We start from the raw sequence: 16,149 nt of genomic DNA, 5'->3' as shown, positions 1-16,149 counted from the left end.
CCCTTGCAGGGGTGTAGTTAGTTTAATAAATGAAACTCGGGTGAGTTACTCAACGGAAGACTACTCCGGTCATTTCACCATTCAACAGCCGGGAATCCAGGTTTTCTTGTGGTCAAAGAGGAAAGTTTACATTAACCCGTAGGGTTAAGAAAAGGGTTACATGTGTTTGCCCCACCCAATCCTTAGCCCGTTCTCGCCTCCACACACTTGTCCCTCATGTTTCACTATTACATTCCCTATTTATATGGGTTTTGTTGTGTTTGTTTTTTGCTGAGTCCTCGTCGTTATTGTGTGCCTCTTCTGTTCTCTGGATTTTATTTTGTGTTGAGTTTTTCTCCCGGGTGTTTCCATGTACGTTTCTGTTTGTTTTTTAAAGAAATAAAGTATATTGTCCCAACTGGCTGCTATCCCTGCATTTTGGGTGTGATCTTGCCCTGTGGAGGCCCCTGCATCTGAAAGATTTCATCATCTTGTTGACTTGTTCATCATCTCAGACATGAGATCTGATCTGTATCTTTCATGTGTCCTGTAACTGTATTCATGGTCATGATGAATACATCTTTCAAATATCTATGACATGTAATGCTGGACAAAGCTAGCTACTCCTTTGACTGGAGCTGAGTGACAGGATGTAGTAAGCAGAATGGGATGATATGCAAGAAAATGTAGTTGGGTTACAGGATTGTTGTGTTTTTTTTTTGTTTTTTTTTATAATATATACTAACACTAGGATTTAAGAAAGACTCCAGAAACCTGTCTCTTGTTCTGCCTCTTTATTCTAATTTATGGATTACAATTTAATGTAATGATTAAATGACACCAAGTTAAGCAACCCATGAAAAAGAAATACACCTTAACGATCTGCTTCGATCACTTTCTTAATCCAGTCAACATAAGGTGAAATCTCAGTGTAGACATTAGGCACATCTGGATACTCGCAATTATTATTATAATTGAAAGACACGATGCCCACTGCCACACCATTACACACCAGAGGTCCTCCAGAATCACCCTGTCAAAACAGGACACATTTTGCCGGCTCATTATTCAAGAAATATATAAAGCAAACATATACACTTAATGTCTGCCCACTTTAAAAGGAACACTTGCACATTCATGCAGTTATTTAAGTCAGCCTTTTATGTGGCGGCAGCAGTACAATGTATAAAATCAAGTGAAGTGATGAATGGGATCTCTGTAATAGATTGGTTGGTTTGAGTATTTCAGAAATTGCTACTCTGGCATTTCCACAAAGAACAGACTCTAGAGTGTTGCATGAATGGACGCTGGCTCATCAAAACTGCACAGTTTCTGTGTAAACTCTAGGGACTGTTGTGAGTGAAATACCCAGGAGATCAACAGTTTCTGAAATACTTAAACTGGTCAAACAGGATAATTGGTTGGCACCATCAACCATGCCATGATTATAATAATAGAGATGGCACTTTTCTCCATTCTGATGCTTGATGTGAACAATAATTGAAGCACTTGACATGTAACTGCATGATATTATGCATTGTGTTGATACATGATTGGCTGATGGGGTAACTGCAAACATGAGCAGGGAATTTATCTCTATCTTCGTACCTGGCATGCTCCACTTTTGGTTTTGTAGCCTCCTGCACACAGAATGTTATCTGGGAGACGTGTGCGCACTTTAGCCCATTCCTCCTTACAAACTGTGATATTAATGATGGACACATCAGCCTCCATGAGGTCATAGATTGGGGACTCAAAGCGTTGGTTTTCAGTTTTTCCCCATCCTGCAACCTGGCACTTTGTATTGGTATCCAGTTGAGGGTTTTTTGAGATTTTGATGCTCTTCATGTGTTTATCATTCAGATTGACTTCTTGTGAAAGCTGTTTTTTGTGAGAGAAACTATGTGTTATATAAGCAATAAAACATAGAGCTTGCTGTTATAGGACATTAATTAGCAGTGGTGTATGCTGAGTTGAATATTTTTGCAAATTTATCTTGTGAGACATCTATAGAACTAAGTTTATTTCTGTTATTGCTTACAGATAATTAGCTACTTTAGCATTTTTTTTTTACAGGATGATAACAAAGCTAGCTACTCCTTTGGCTGGAGATGGAGAATACATCTTTCAAATATCTGTGACATGTAATGCTGGACAAAGCTAGCTACTCCTTTGACTGGAGCTGAGTGACAGGATATAGTAAGCAGAATGGGCACTAAGAAAAGAGGGGTTTTTTTAAGAACATTTACTGAAATGTTCTTTAGTGAACCAAAAAAGGTTCTTCGTTGGCATCGCTGCAAAAACCCCTTTTTGGTTCTACCTTTGTTTTTAAGAGTGCTGGGGGGCATGATTCAATTTTTAGGTTTAAAGAGCACCATGTACTGCAATGGTGTTGAACAGGATGTGCTGCATTAAGCTAGAAACAAAACCACAGACACTGTTATCTCATTAAGGAAAACCTTAGAGACTGATTTCATCATCTTGTTGACTTGTTCATCTCAGACACAAGATCTGATCTGTATCTTTCATGTGTCCTATAACTGTATTCATAGTCATGCTGAATCTTTCAAATACCTATCACACGTACTGTAATGCTGGACAAAGCTAGCTACTCCTTTGACTGAGCTGAGTGACAGAATGTAGTAAGCAGAATGGGATAATATGAAAGTAAATTTAGTTGGGTTACAGGATGGTTGGAAAATTTCTTGCCAGCATGGGATACCTGGCCGTACTTACACTATCACTCCACTTGTCTGTGATCATTAGTTAAAATTCCAATTCTAGCAATAGTTTGTTATACTGAAAATCCATTACCATATTTACTACAGGATGTCAGTCAGGATTCTATATTATAAAAACACTGAATACAGAAGGATTTATCCGTACCTTCAGGAGCATGATGTCAGACCCGGCAACAGGATATCCGTCGTATGATGGATGGATGTACACAATTTGCACTAAGTATCTTCTCAGATTATTCATTTTCGAATCAATGTTGTGACTCCCAAGGACAACACTAAGGTATTGACTGTTTGTACTGTATATAAGACAGGACAAATATTACATTGAAACATATAAACCCACACATTTCTGCTTATAAAGAAATGCAAACCATGAGTAGCCTACCTAAAGTAACAGTGGGCAGCAGTGAGCACATAGCTGGGGTTTATAAGGAATCCTCCACATTTGTGCACGTGTTTATACTGCACAGATGCCATGAACTGAAACGAGTTCTCCTTGGCTTTTTGGCCATTGATGATGTCCTCTCCATGTGTGCCTGGAAGAAATTTTATAAAAAAAAAAAAAAAGAAGTTTTATTGCTAAGATTCAGTTGTGAGGTTCAATGACTCTAAAAAGTGAAGAGGAGTAGATTAAATTGTTGTTAAATCACAACACCAATATCTGAATTTCACGATATCTGAATTTTAAGAATTAATTTTAAGATACATATAATCAACATCTAGAGAACTCAAGATTTTGAAACAAATGTCTAGTGACACTAGTATGTACAAGAATCTGCAGTATTCTTCATTATTATTCAGAAGTGAGCACTTACCATGAAAAGTGAGGATGGTGAAAGCTGCAGCAAGCAGCAGGATATGCAATGTCTTCATCATGCCCCTGAGTCAAAGACTCACACCTCTTTTATAGCTGCATTTCATGACTTGCTGATTGTGGTTTTCTTTATTAGGAAAAAAAAATGTGTTCATGTCCCTGCCCCTATGCAAATAATGTTTTTTTTTTTATATCTATTGGGAAACATAAAGAACATGAAACATTTATGGCTGGCTATTGAATGTCTGGTGTAAGTTTTTGTCTCAGGCAATATATTTTTTGGGTTGTGTAATCTTATAAATGATGACAAAATCATATAACTTTCTTGTAGAGTGTACACGTCTTATTCCTGATGACATTGTATTAGTGCACTCTTTATTATAAAGGTCCTTAAATGGTTCTTTGTCAGGGTGCAGCGTTTTTGGAAGAACCTTTATCTCGGGAACATTTCCATTGCAAAAAAATGGTCCTTTGTATAGGAAAAAGGTTCTTTAGACTGTAAAAATGTCCTTTATGGCACTAACAAAAGAGGGTTTCTTTTAGGAACGTTTACTGATCTTCGTTGGCATTGCTGAAAAAAAACCCTTTATAGTTCTATCTTTGTTTATAAGAGTGTAGGAGCATGATTCAATTTTTTGGTTTTAAAAGCAGTGCAATGGTGTTGAACAGGATGTGTTGCATTAAGCTAGAAACAAAACCACAGACACTTATCTTATTGTTCCTCATCTCAGACACGGGGTCTGATCTGTATCTTTCATGTGTCATAACTGTATTCATCGTCGAATGAATTGTTGAATACATCTTTCAAATATCTATAACTTGTAATGTTTGTGATGTCTGCTTAATTGGCAAATGACCTTGTTTCTGTTCAGTATGCATGAGCAGTACACTAACATGTAAGAAATGCTTACAGTTAGATAGAGAAATATGAACTTGCTGTTTACATGTTGCACAGTGCTAGACAAATAAATGTACTGAATATATACAAAGATGTAATAATCTATTTCTGTGTACTAAAGTATTGACTTTCCCCAGTAAAAGTTGAAATTTGTATCTAAAAAGCTCTGTGTGATACACTATAGCATTCAGCTATACAGATTGAATATTCTTGTATAGCATAGGAAGCAGTCAGTCAAAAAGTAGAACAAAAATGAAGTTTGTATATAAGAAACCTTTCCAGAGTTAACTGTGTTTGGTGAAAACACATCTTAACATTTTTGACTAGTACTGGTAACCCGATGACATTAAAAAAAACATTTTGTGGCACTGGCCATTTTACTGATAGCTAGGTTTAGGTTATGAATTATATGTTTAAGGTGAGACACTACATTATGCAGACATGCAGCAGAGTTGTAATGGCCCATAAAACAGTTGTACTTAAAGTTTAGAGAATGCTCGATGACACAGTTTTAAAATGAGCCGATGTGATTGAAAAAAATATTGTCATTCAAATGTGTGCCAAAGAAAAAGTGACTCAGACCTCTATAATAAGTGAATTTTAACTCATCCATTTTGAAAGCTTTACCCTTGAGGGTTTGTAGCTGTTGTGTGTTAGGTTATAGCTATTGGGTAAGAAATGCAAATGAAAATGGGATAAAAAGAAATGAATGAACAAATGAGTGAATTAGCTGTAACTAATTGTCCATGATTTATTTTACAGTACAGAAGTGCATTAATGCGACATTAAATATATCCTGCTATTTGAAAATAGGTTAAAGACACAGGATGTTTTAACATGATGTGCTGCATAAAGCTAGAAACCAAACCACAGACACTGTTATCATATCAAACGGAAAAGTAGAACAAGATAAGAAATTAACAGATAATGTCTCCACTCCATCATATCTTTTAATTAATGATCATGTTGATACTTGCGAATATAATACTATAATTGTAGTTCATAGAGCACACAGGTTTTAATCAGCAGAGAGATTTTAATCAGCAAAGGGTGAATAAATAAATGAATGAATGAATGAATGAATGAATGAATGAATGAATGAATGAATGAATGAATGAATGAATGAATGTGAATCTGAATTGTTTAGGTTACCTCAAATTAATTGTAGCAAAGCACAAGCCTTCACAACACCGTCAGCACCCCTATGCCTTAACACTAGCCCAGTTTCAAAAGGAGTGACCAAGGAGCCACCTTTCATGATAATGTCTCTAGATAATCCTTCCATTTCATCCAGGTCCACATGAGTATCCTTAAAGAAAAGCTTAGCAAATGTCTGTTTACTTGCAACATTACTTTGCATGTTTTAGATTGTATTATATTGGGAAAAGATATAATGCATTTAAATAACACAAAATGAGACAGAATCTTTTGAATTACAACAAACTTGCTTTATATTAAATAAATAAAACAAATGCTACAGTCTAACACCCTCAGAACACCCTGGACATATTTTGAAGAGAAACTTGGGGTTTAAAATTTGTAACAGTCTCATTGGTGGGTCTACACAAACCCAGGAACACATACACACACACACACACACACACACACACGAGAGAGAGAGAGAGAGAGAGAGAGAGAGAGAGAGAGAGGGAGGGAGGGAGGGAGGGAGGGAGAGAGAGCAGTAGGCAATTCTTTCCATAAACAAATTGGTATACCTGATTGGAAAAATATTGTGGCATAGTATGCTGTTTTTGCATATCTGTTCTGCACTCACACAGTTCACACAAATGTGGGGTAAGAAGATCTTCTGATATGTCGACTTCAGCAAAAACTGCAAGCTAATCGTCACTGCAGGAAATTTAAACCACAGAGTATTAAGGTACACAATAAACATATGTAAGACTGACAATAAACAGATTCATTCAGATCTGTCAGTGAGTTTACAAAATCTTAGTCGTCATGAAACAATTTACTACTGTCATGGACTGTTTGGACAGTTCCCTGACAGAACACCAGAGGGCGATGTGGCACAGCTTTTTCTTTTTGTGTCTCTGTGCCATGTGCTTTTGTTTACATTTGTGTCCACACACACACACACACACAAGGGCATTGAGTGGCAGTTATGATATTCTTAGCGACATACTCATAATAGCTACTTATCCTTTTGAAAAAGTTTATTGACTTTCAGGGGAATGTAACTGGGTCACAGGGAGGCATCACTGAGAGAGACACATGAGCCATATATGCTGATATTACTCTCTCTATATATAGAAAAAAAACACCCAGATCTCATCCTATAACGTCTGTCCTTGATTATTCAAATCAACTACATCTACACAACCCGAGTGAAACTGTTACAGTCACACAATGACAATTAAAAGTGGGCTAAAAAACTGACTCAGACTTCTATTGTAAGTGAGTTTTAACTAATCCACTCAGACAAAGCTTCAAGCTTGAGGGCTAGTAGCTGGTGTGCTAGTGGGTAAGAAATGCAAATGACCAAACTGACATAAAAATAGGGTAAAATTACAAAGCAATAATGGATAAATAAATGAGCGAATGAGTGCTATTTGGTTAAAAAACATGAAGTGCTTATAAAGCAACAAAACCTCAGACAGTGTTATCTTACCGATGCACCGTATTTATGTTCCAACAATATCTATAATCTGTAATCAATAGAGGTGTACCACAGAATGTGTCGGTGGTCTTGCCATCTAGGATGCCCCCTTTGCACATGCCAAAGTCAGCAACCTTGCAATGGCCATCGGCATCTAACTGGATGTTGCTGGGTTTGAGGTCTCTATGAATGATGCGGTTATGGTGGAGGAACATGAGAGCAGAGACTCATGAGAGCATCCCAGCAGCATAAAAAGGGGAGCATGATTTGGTCAATTGAAATGACCGTGCAATGTGGTATTCAAGATCTCTCCAATTCATGTACTCCATAGCAAAGCACAAGTGGTCATTAGTCTTAAAACAGCAGCAGCAGACCTGGGTAAAGTAGGGGTGTTCTGTAGCCAGAACCAGTGCATGTCTCTCCATCAGAGTCTGAAGGACATCTTTATGTGTCTCTGACATATACAACCAATTGCAGGGCACAATTCCACACATACCTGTTCACACACTACAGACAATTTAGAGACGACAATTAGTTTGTCATGTCCATGTCATTGAACATGCTGAGACAACTGGAGAACCTGGAGGGCACACAGGGAGATGGAGAGACTCAAACACCAGCTCTGAAGGTTTGAGGCTAACCTGCTATCCACTAAGCCCCTCTTGCTGAAAAGTCATTAAATATATATTAAAACTTCAATATAGGAAACAACAATAGAGGGAAACAACAGTGGACCAGATCAGATATGACTGCAACTGTGCAATCTGTATTGCACATGCTGTAGGAAGTGTAATAGACTTTTGTAAGAGTATCAGGAACTTGCAAAACAAACAAACAAAAGTAAACAAGATTCTCTATAGTCACTATCTCTCTATAGTCTGGTTCCTGAATTATTTCTGTTCATTTCTGCTTACAATCTTGTTTCAAACAGAAAGTCTGGCTGTTACTTACAGCATAGTTAGTTTATGCCAATTTATTTTTGTAGAAGGTCAGGACAGAAGGGGACCATAAAAACTTAACTCAAATTATTTTAATAATCAGTAATTTGGACTTCATTTAATCAGCAAAAATGTTAACCCTGCCTACTTCTGTGCACCATAATAAGCTTCTGAAAAATTATCCAGCTTCATAATAAAATTCTGTTTGTATCTCTTATACTATACTATACTATACTCATATACTATATATGTCTGTTGCATCATTAAAAAAAAAAATGCATTTTGCCAGATCACAGCCAAAAGATTTTCTGGGTCAGCTCTCTTATTAAAGAAATGAGTCAGCATGTGGGCTCCACTTAGTGGTCCAGGTGCTCATAAGTTTGTGTGCTTCAGTAGTTGCATCTTATGGTGGCACTATGTCTCTTTCACCGTGGACAATTCCCTCACAATTCTATCCCCTTTCTTTCTTATTTGTGTGCACCTGTTTTATGTTGCCCTAATCAGCCACCCTATAAAACTCTGTGTTTTGTCTCCATAGTGGCCAAGCATTATATGTTGTATAGCTACTGTCATATTGTATACTGTTGTATCATATTTGTGCTATGTGCAGCTTTTGTTTTTGTGCTTTATTTCCCTTGCTTTCACCTATCCTGCCTTATTTTTAGCTGTTTATTAGTAAAGACACACTGCATTTGCATTTGACTCCCTGAATTTTGTGACAGCTACCACCCACTGAGCAAAGATAGATCTCCACGGTGAAAAGACATTGAACAAGGACACAAGGAGTTTTCTTTTAATGAATAATGCATAGGACCCCCTTTGCTCCCAGTACATTCTCAGTTCTTTGGCACTGACCAAGGATTTGTGGTCCATGTTGATATATTGATGATATAATCACTGCATATTTATCAGCTGCACAATAATACTGTGAATTTCCTCTCCCAAAGGTACTGTAATCTATTCAGATCTGGTGACTGGTGAGGTCATTAATGTACACATCATACACATTGTTCTATTTATATACAGCAGAAAAGTAAGAGTTTATATTAAGTGATTGATTTCATCCTTTCATCCTATGCCTGAAAGCTGTTTAAAGAATGTGGTGTAACTTTAGTGTGGTTTCTGCTGAACAGCCTAGGTGTAAAGTTTCTGTTTCATCAGACTGTTAGCTAAAACACCCCCTACAACAAGTACAACAATTATTATTATTATTATTATTATTGTTGTTGTTGTTGTTGTTGTTGTTGTTGTTGTACAGTTATTACTGTAATGTGAGTGCATTGCATGTGATGTGAAACTGTGCACTGTGTGAATTGTGTGAAACCTGCTCAGTATGAGAGCTTATGCACTGCTGTAGCAACAAAGGGCAAATTTCACACTCTGAATGTGGCTGTTTAAAAAAACAGCATTGACACATGTGCAAAATACCACATCAAGTCAAGCCAAGGAGGTTTTAATATCATTTTGGCTATATATAGCTGGTGCAGTACACAGTGAAATGAAAGAACATTCCTCCAGTTACATAAAACAACACAGAACTAAGGACTAAAATTAAATTTGCATATGTTCACATATAGTGCAAACTTGTGCAGTGCACTACAAGACAGAGACACAAAATAGATACATGAAATCAAAGGGCAATCAAAGGGGTCGCAAATCTTAGTGGGTAAACATAGTCTCTAATAGGTGTACAGGAAATGGGGGGGGGGGCTGCTTTAACACAACCTGAAGGACAGCCACCAAAGTCTGTATAAATACCAGAGGTTTCTTGTCTGTCTGTGGAGATCTTGATGACCACAGCACTTCTGAGTGTGTTCTAATCTTAAATAAAAGATTCCTGCAACATACTTCCAAGTCTCCGTGATCGCTCTTCTACTGGTCTTCGGTTAATTTACAACATTTGGTGCCGTGACCCGGATAGAAGTTGACACAAGAATCAGATGCCAGAATTCACATCAGTTGGTGCAAGGAACCTGAAAGAGCTAACTGATCCAGAGCTGAGCCTACACCAGTGACGCTGTTTGTTCCAGACTGATCACCTGAAACAAGTCCAGACTGAACTTCTGCAACTCAACTCTCAGATTTGGTGAGCAGGGGCGCTGCTAAGGGGGGGAAAGTTAGGACGATTCTAAGGGCCCACGAACCTTGGGGGCCCCCAGAGACCAGCTTTATTAATAATAACATTATTAGCAGTAATATATTAGATATCATAAATTTATCTATGAAAGAGTTACAAATAAAACTAAATTACGGCTTATTTCTGCCTCTCTGGTCAAATTACACCTTACCAAATTACAAATTACACAAAGAAGTGCTGACAATTACTTACAAATTTTTTTGAAAAGAAAGGTTTGTTTATTCACAGAGCTTCCTTTGCAGTAATGTTAGCGCTACTTTCATAGCCGACACTCTAATTCAGTAGCTTACGTTTTTCACCATTGAAAATGAAAATAATGTAATTTTAATCCAGATATAGATCTTTAATTTGTAGCCACTTGCCAGCATTCTCTTGTTTCTTGTTGGCTAACTATGATAGCAGGTTTTAACTAACTACCACCATGTATGCTAGCGGAAAACTAGTTAGTTCACTTATAATGAGGTCTATATATGTGTACCTCATATACAGATGCAGCCTCGCCCTCACCTGCTCTTCCACACGATGTTCCCCCAGCTCTTCTCCAAGTTGAGGAAGCAGGTAATCAGTATGCCACTGAGATCCTGCCTTTAAAAATTGTGTGTGCATCGCATTCTGATTTTAAGCATTAATTTCACTATGATATTAATCTCTGTCATGGCCTTACTTAACTCATTCAATATTAAATATGTCAATTTTATTTTTTCCACAATGATACATTATGTAGAATGATTTTATGTAGAAAACATACACACAAAAAATCACACACACACACACACAAACAAAACTTTAGCTGGTGTTTTACAGGCAGGCAGTTCACAATTATCTATAGTTTATAAAGCTAAATGTTTTGGATTAAGGTTCATTATGTGGAACATTTTGAACATTGTATAGCCTACTGTGTGCACATAGATACACTATATTGCCAAAAGTATTTGCTCACCCATCCAAATAATCAGAATCAGGTGTTCCAATCACTTCCATGGCCACAGGTGTATAAAATATAAAAAAGACTGTTTTTACAAACATTTGTGAAAGAATGGGTCGCTCTCAGGAGCTCAGTGAATTCCAGCGTGGAACTGTGATAGGATGCCACCTGTGCAACAAATCCAGTCGTGAAATTTCCTCGCTCCTAAATATTCCACAGTCAACTGTCAGCTGTATTATAAGAACGTGGAAGTGTTTGGGAATGACAGCAACTCAGCCACGAAGTGGTAGGCCACGTAAACTGACGGAGCGGGGTCAGCGGATGCTGAGGTGCATAGTGCGAAGAGGTCGCCAACTTTCTGCAGAGTCAATCGCTACAGACCTCCAAACTTCATGTGGCCTTCAGATTAGCTCAAGAACAGTGCGCAGAGAGCTTCATGGAATGGGTTTCCATGGCCGAGCAGCTGCATCCAAGCCATACATCACCAAGTGCAATGCAAAGCGTCGGATGCAGTGGTGTAAAGCACGCCGCCACTGGACTCTAGAGCAGTGGAGACGCGTTCTCTGGAGTGACGAATCGCGCTTCTCCATCTGGCAATCTGATGGACGAGTCTGGGTTTGGCGGTTGCCAGGAGAACGGTACTTGTCTGACTGCATTGTGCCAAGTGTAAAGTTTGGTGGAGGGGGGATTATGGTGTGGGGTTGTTTTTCAGGAGCTGGGCTTGGCCCCTTAGTTCCAGTGAAAGGAACTCTGAATGCTTCAGCATACCAAGACATTTTGGACAATTCCATGCTCCCAACTTTGTGGGAACAGTTTGGAGCTGGCCCCTTCCTCTTCCAACATGACTGTGCACCAGTGCACAAATCAAGGTCCATAAAGACATGGATGACAGAGTCTGGTGTGGAGGAACTTGACTGGCCTGCACAGAGTCCTGACCTCAACCCGACAGAACACCTTTGGGATGAATTAGAGCGGAGACTGAGAGCCAGGCCTTCTCGTCCAACATCAGTGTGTGACCTCACAAATGCGCTTCTGGAAGAATGGTCAAAAATTCCCATAAACACACTCCTAAACCTTGTGGACAGCCTTCCCAGAAGAGTTGAAGCTGTTATAGCTGCAAAGGGTGGACAGACGTCATATTGAACCCTATGGATTAGGAATGGGATGTCACTTAAGTTCATATGCAAGTCAAGGCAGGTGAGCGAATACTTTTGGCAATACAGTGTATCTAGCAAGAATAGTATACATCTGTTGAGCTTGTCAAAGTTTTCCTAGAAAGCTCATGATCAAGAAATGTTAGACATTGCTGAAAACGCTATAGTGTTATGGGGTATATACTATTTTGATATCTATCTATCTATTGTAGCGAATCTAGCTCAACATTTAAATATTTAAGTGTAATTATAACTGGTTATAATTAATTATAAATATTCAAATTGGGGTTTTTGAACTAACTGTCAGAGAATCAATAACACAATTATTTGATTTGTTCGTCCAGCGAACAGACGGTATAATTATGCATTAATTCCAGGGAAAATTATCTTCCTGGCCAAGAAAGAATAACTACTTTATAAAGTACTAGCTGTAATTTAGCACGTAGCAAGAGCAATGTTCAGGGACCCCGAAATTGTGAGCAAAGCACAGAGACAATCACTCGTGAATAAAATGCATTTAATAAAACAAAAACACACAACACATACTAACTACGACATACATACATAAAAGACAGGTTAAGGATTATAGAGAGGGGATAAGTAGGCGAAGAGAGACTGAGATTAAGGAAGAGAATACGGAGGAAATCAGAACGAGAGAGAAAGAGAGAGAGAGAGATAAGGAAACAGAGAAGAGATCAAATATGGCAAGTTTCAGATCGAGTTTTGGTTACCACATGTGAGAGACGTCAAGGTAATTTCGCCTTAATAAAGGGGCTTCAGCTTAAAATTGCGGATCTAAAATAATTGGTAGCTTTTACTTGCATTGGTTCTTTGACAAGCGTCCTGATGTAGTGGATCAAGAAGGTTCGGAGATTCGAAGTCCTCGGAGTAAGCAAGAGATTCTACTGGAACGACAAGGTTTCGGTGTTGCAAAGTTCCTCGATTGAAGCTGCCGGCAAAGTCTCAAGAGAAAGTGAAAGTCTTGTCCCGAAGGAAGATCGGCGTCGAGTCAGGCCCCGATAGATGGGTGCTTAGGGTTTTTATTGATCCCTTGGTCTCGCCCAGTTATTCAGAGTGACCAATCCAATACCTGAAACTTTTGGAGGGAAAAGTTTCTTTGTCTCTGCTCGGTCACTCATTTGCATGCTTTATGGTGAAGTCAGGAATGAATAGAGTTTCAATTAAAGTATCGTAGGCTCATATTATGTACTTGAATGGCCACATGGCCTACACTATTGCTTATAAAATTAAAAGAGGATCATTTTGATAGTAGACATGAAAGGGACAGTATGAGAGGAAAGGAAACTGGGTATAGGCAATTAAAACATACATTCTTATCTTATAAAAACATGTTCTATTTCATGAAAACACAGAACAAGAGGTCATGAGTGGTAATACCACCATAAAAGTATAAAGGCAAAAGGGGAATACATATACAGGTGGGTTAGGCATGGGTCAGGTAGGGTTTTACTATTGTTTTATTGAATGTTGAATAAAGGAACTCTCCTTATGTGTGTGCGTGTGGGGGTCAGGATGAGCATTTCCAGACGCTTTGGGTGTGTGTGTGTATGTGTAGGTGTGTGTGTGTGTGTGTGTGTTTATGTGTGTGTGTGTCTTCAGTCAGAGCTTTGGTCATCCCCTGGTCAAGGCATTGATTCGGTTTAGATTAGGGAATTCTTGTTGACTTTTCACGGTCGTAAAACTGCTGGGCGCAGGGTGATTTGTATGGTAAGGTCACAAGTTGATGGTGAGTTCCAGGTGTGAGGCTGGGCTATCAGCATAGATTGATCTATTTAATTTGTTTATTTTTTTTTGTCACAGTGAACCATTTCTAATAATATAACGGATTGTGTAGTCAAACTAATTCCATATCAACAGAATACTGTAGTACAGAAGCTCTAGACATGTTCTGAATGAATTACGTATCTTTTAGATATGCCAGAGCCAGGATGCTCCTCAAGCCAGTCTGTCAGGGAGGACATAGAAAGAGATTTTAAAACAGCAGATGAGGCTCAAGAGAGTATCAGTAGAAACAGCAGCACAGATGAGGAGGAGGATGAAGAGAGGAGCTTACAGTTTAAGGGACAGAGTGACACTTTAGATACTGAGCCTCATGACTTGCTATCAGTTGACCCAGGTTTGTGGCAAAGACAGAGCAACTATCGTTTGCAAATTGGCACAAAGAGAAGAAAGAGAAATTCCTCATGATTCACAGGAAAGCCATTTCCAGTCTACCTGAAATACAGTAAGGCAGCAAATGGTAGAGAAAAGATGAAAAGGGATTGGTTAATTTATAGGGAGAGTACAGACGCACTGTTTTGCATCCCATGTGTTCTTTTCTCTCATGGGCAGAAAAGACCTTCTCACAGTTCTTTGAATAGCAACAAGGGGTACAAGATGTGTGATGTTAAGTGGCGTCGTATGTATGATAAACTCCCAAACCATGAGAATAACAGGGCTCACAGGGACTGCTATTTAAAATGGAAAAACCTGGAGTGTTCTGAAAAAGCTGCAAGAGGCATCAACATTCAAATGCAGAAAGAGTTACAGTCTGAAATCGAGAGAAATAAAGCTCTCTTGAAGAGGCTCCTTGATGTAACTCTGCATTTGGCATCAAGGAATTTACCTTTCAGAGGTAAAACAAAAGACTTAGGTGATGTCCATAATGGAAATTTCTTAGGCACTCTAGAGCTTTTGTCCCATTATGATCCACTGTTGAAAGACCACTTAGAGAAAGTGAAGGCATCCAAAAAAGAAAGCAGGTTAACTCATTATTTGAGCTCAGATGTCCAAAATGAGTTTATTGAATTGTATTTATTGAATTTTGAAGGAAAGGGAGGATGCCATATATTATGGGATCATTTGTGATGCTACGCCTGACATTTCCCACACTGAGCAGAATGTTGTGCTCATACGATATGTGCATTACATTAAAAATATGGATGATTGGGAGATTACAGAAAGATTCCTTGAATTCAAGGATTTCTACAAGAAAACGGGAAGTGAAATAGCAGGGATTATAGAGAGTGTGCTTATGGATCAAGGGATAGACATCAGTGATTGCAGGGGGCAAGGGTATGATAATATTAGGCCCTATGTCGGGGAAGATCAAGGGAGTCCAGGCCCAAATATTACAAAAAAATAGTCTTGCCACATTTTCACCTTGTGCTTCCCATACGTTGAATCTTGTGGGTGTACATGCTGCAAGCTCAAGCCCTGAAGTGTCTACATTTTTTGGCTACATCAATCGCCTGTACAGTTTTGTAAGTGCCAGTCCAGAGCGATGGGCTGTATTCAAAGACACTGTAGGCTGCTCTTTGCATAGCTTATCTGACACTCGATGGAGTGCTCGAATTGATGCTGTTAAACCTGTGGCAAAACACTTGCCGGATGTAATAGAGGCCCTGAGTACCATTCTAAGCACATGCAGACTTTCAAATGAGGCCAGGGCAGAAGCTTTTGGACTCAAAAAGTATTTTAGCTCATTTGATGCTATTGTGCTTTTGACAGTATGGGTAAAAGTTTTGCAATGCATTAAAAACAGGAATGTAATTCTTCAGTCAGGGAAAATTTCCCTTGAGGCTGAGGCAGCTAATGTATGTGATCTTAAAAATGAGATGAAAAATCTCAGAGATAGTTGGGATGCTCTCTTCTCAGAGGCAACCTTGATTACCATTCAGTTGGGGTGCCACCTAAATTTAATAAGGAGCTGGGCCATGAGAAGAAGAGAAAGAAATTATCTGATGAGACCCCTGGCCCTGAAGAAGGTCAGAAAGACAGTGCTGACAAAGTGTTTCGCAACACTGTTTTTTTCACTGCCATGGACCACATTATCTGTGATTTGGACACACGCTTCCAAACAACTGCAAGCATTGTAGAGGAATTTGCTGCCATAATAAAGGTGGGGCAGTTGAGTGACTGTGAAATTGCAAATGTGTGCCAGCCA

At 38.7% G+C, this 16,149-nt stretch overlaps 1 protein-coding gene across 1 annotated transcript; it reads right to left on the bottom strand.

Annotated features, from left to right (window-relative positions):
* Positions 1 to 761: 761 nt before the first annotated feature.
* LOC131360236 (anionic trypsin-2-like) lies at positions 762 to 3,663 on the bottom strand. The gene is made up of 5 exons (XM_058400474.1): positions 3,536 to 3,663; positions 3,106 to 3,256; positions 2,866 to 3,016; positions 1,588 to 1,860; positions 762 to 1,012 (listed from the first exon to the last, which is right to left on the bottom strand). Exons 1-5 carry the CDS (start codon positions 3,594 to 3,596, stop codon positions 854 to 856), a joined length of 795 nt encoding a protein of 264 aa, XP_058256457.1. The 5' UTR covers positions 3,597 to 3,663; the 3' UTR covers positions 762 to 853.
* Positions 3,664 to 16,149: the final 12,486 nt, after the last annotated feature.

This window comes from Hemibagrus wyckioides, linkage group LG10 (genome assembly GCF_019097595.1).
Source record: "Hemibagrus wyckioides isolate EC202008001 linkage group LG10, SWU_Hwy_1.0, whole genome shotgun sequence".
Taxonomy (NCBI): domain Eukaryota; kingdom Metazoa; phylum Chordata; class Actinopteri; order Siluriformes; family Bagridae; genus Hemibagrus; species Hemibagrus wyckioides.
This window is presented reverse-complemented; position numbering and strand designations above follow the sequence as displayed.

Coding starts and splice junctions, on each gene's coding strand:
- LOC131360236 (XM_058400474.1), bottom strand. CDS start 3,596: ATGATGAAGACATTGCATATCCTGCTGCTTGCTGCAGCTTTCACCATC. Junction 1,861..2,865: donor CTGACATCATGCTCCTGAAG/GTACGGATAAAT, acceptor CACAAAAAACAG/CTTTCACAAGAAGTCAATCT. Junction 1,013..1,587: donor CCAAAAGTGGAGCATGCCAG/GTACGAAGATAG, acceptor CTGTTTTGACAG/GGTGATTCTGGAGGACCTCT.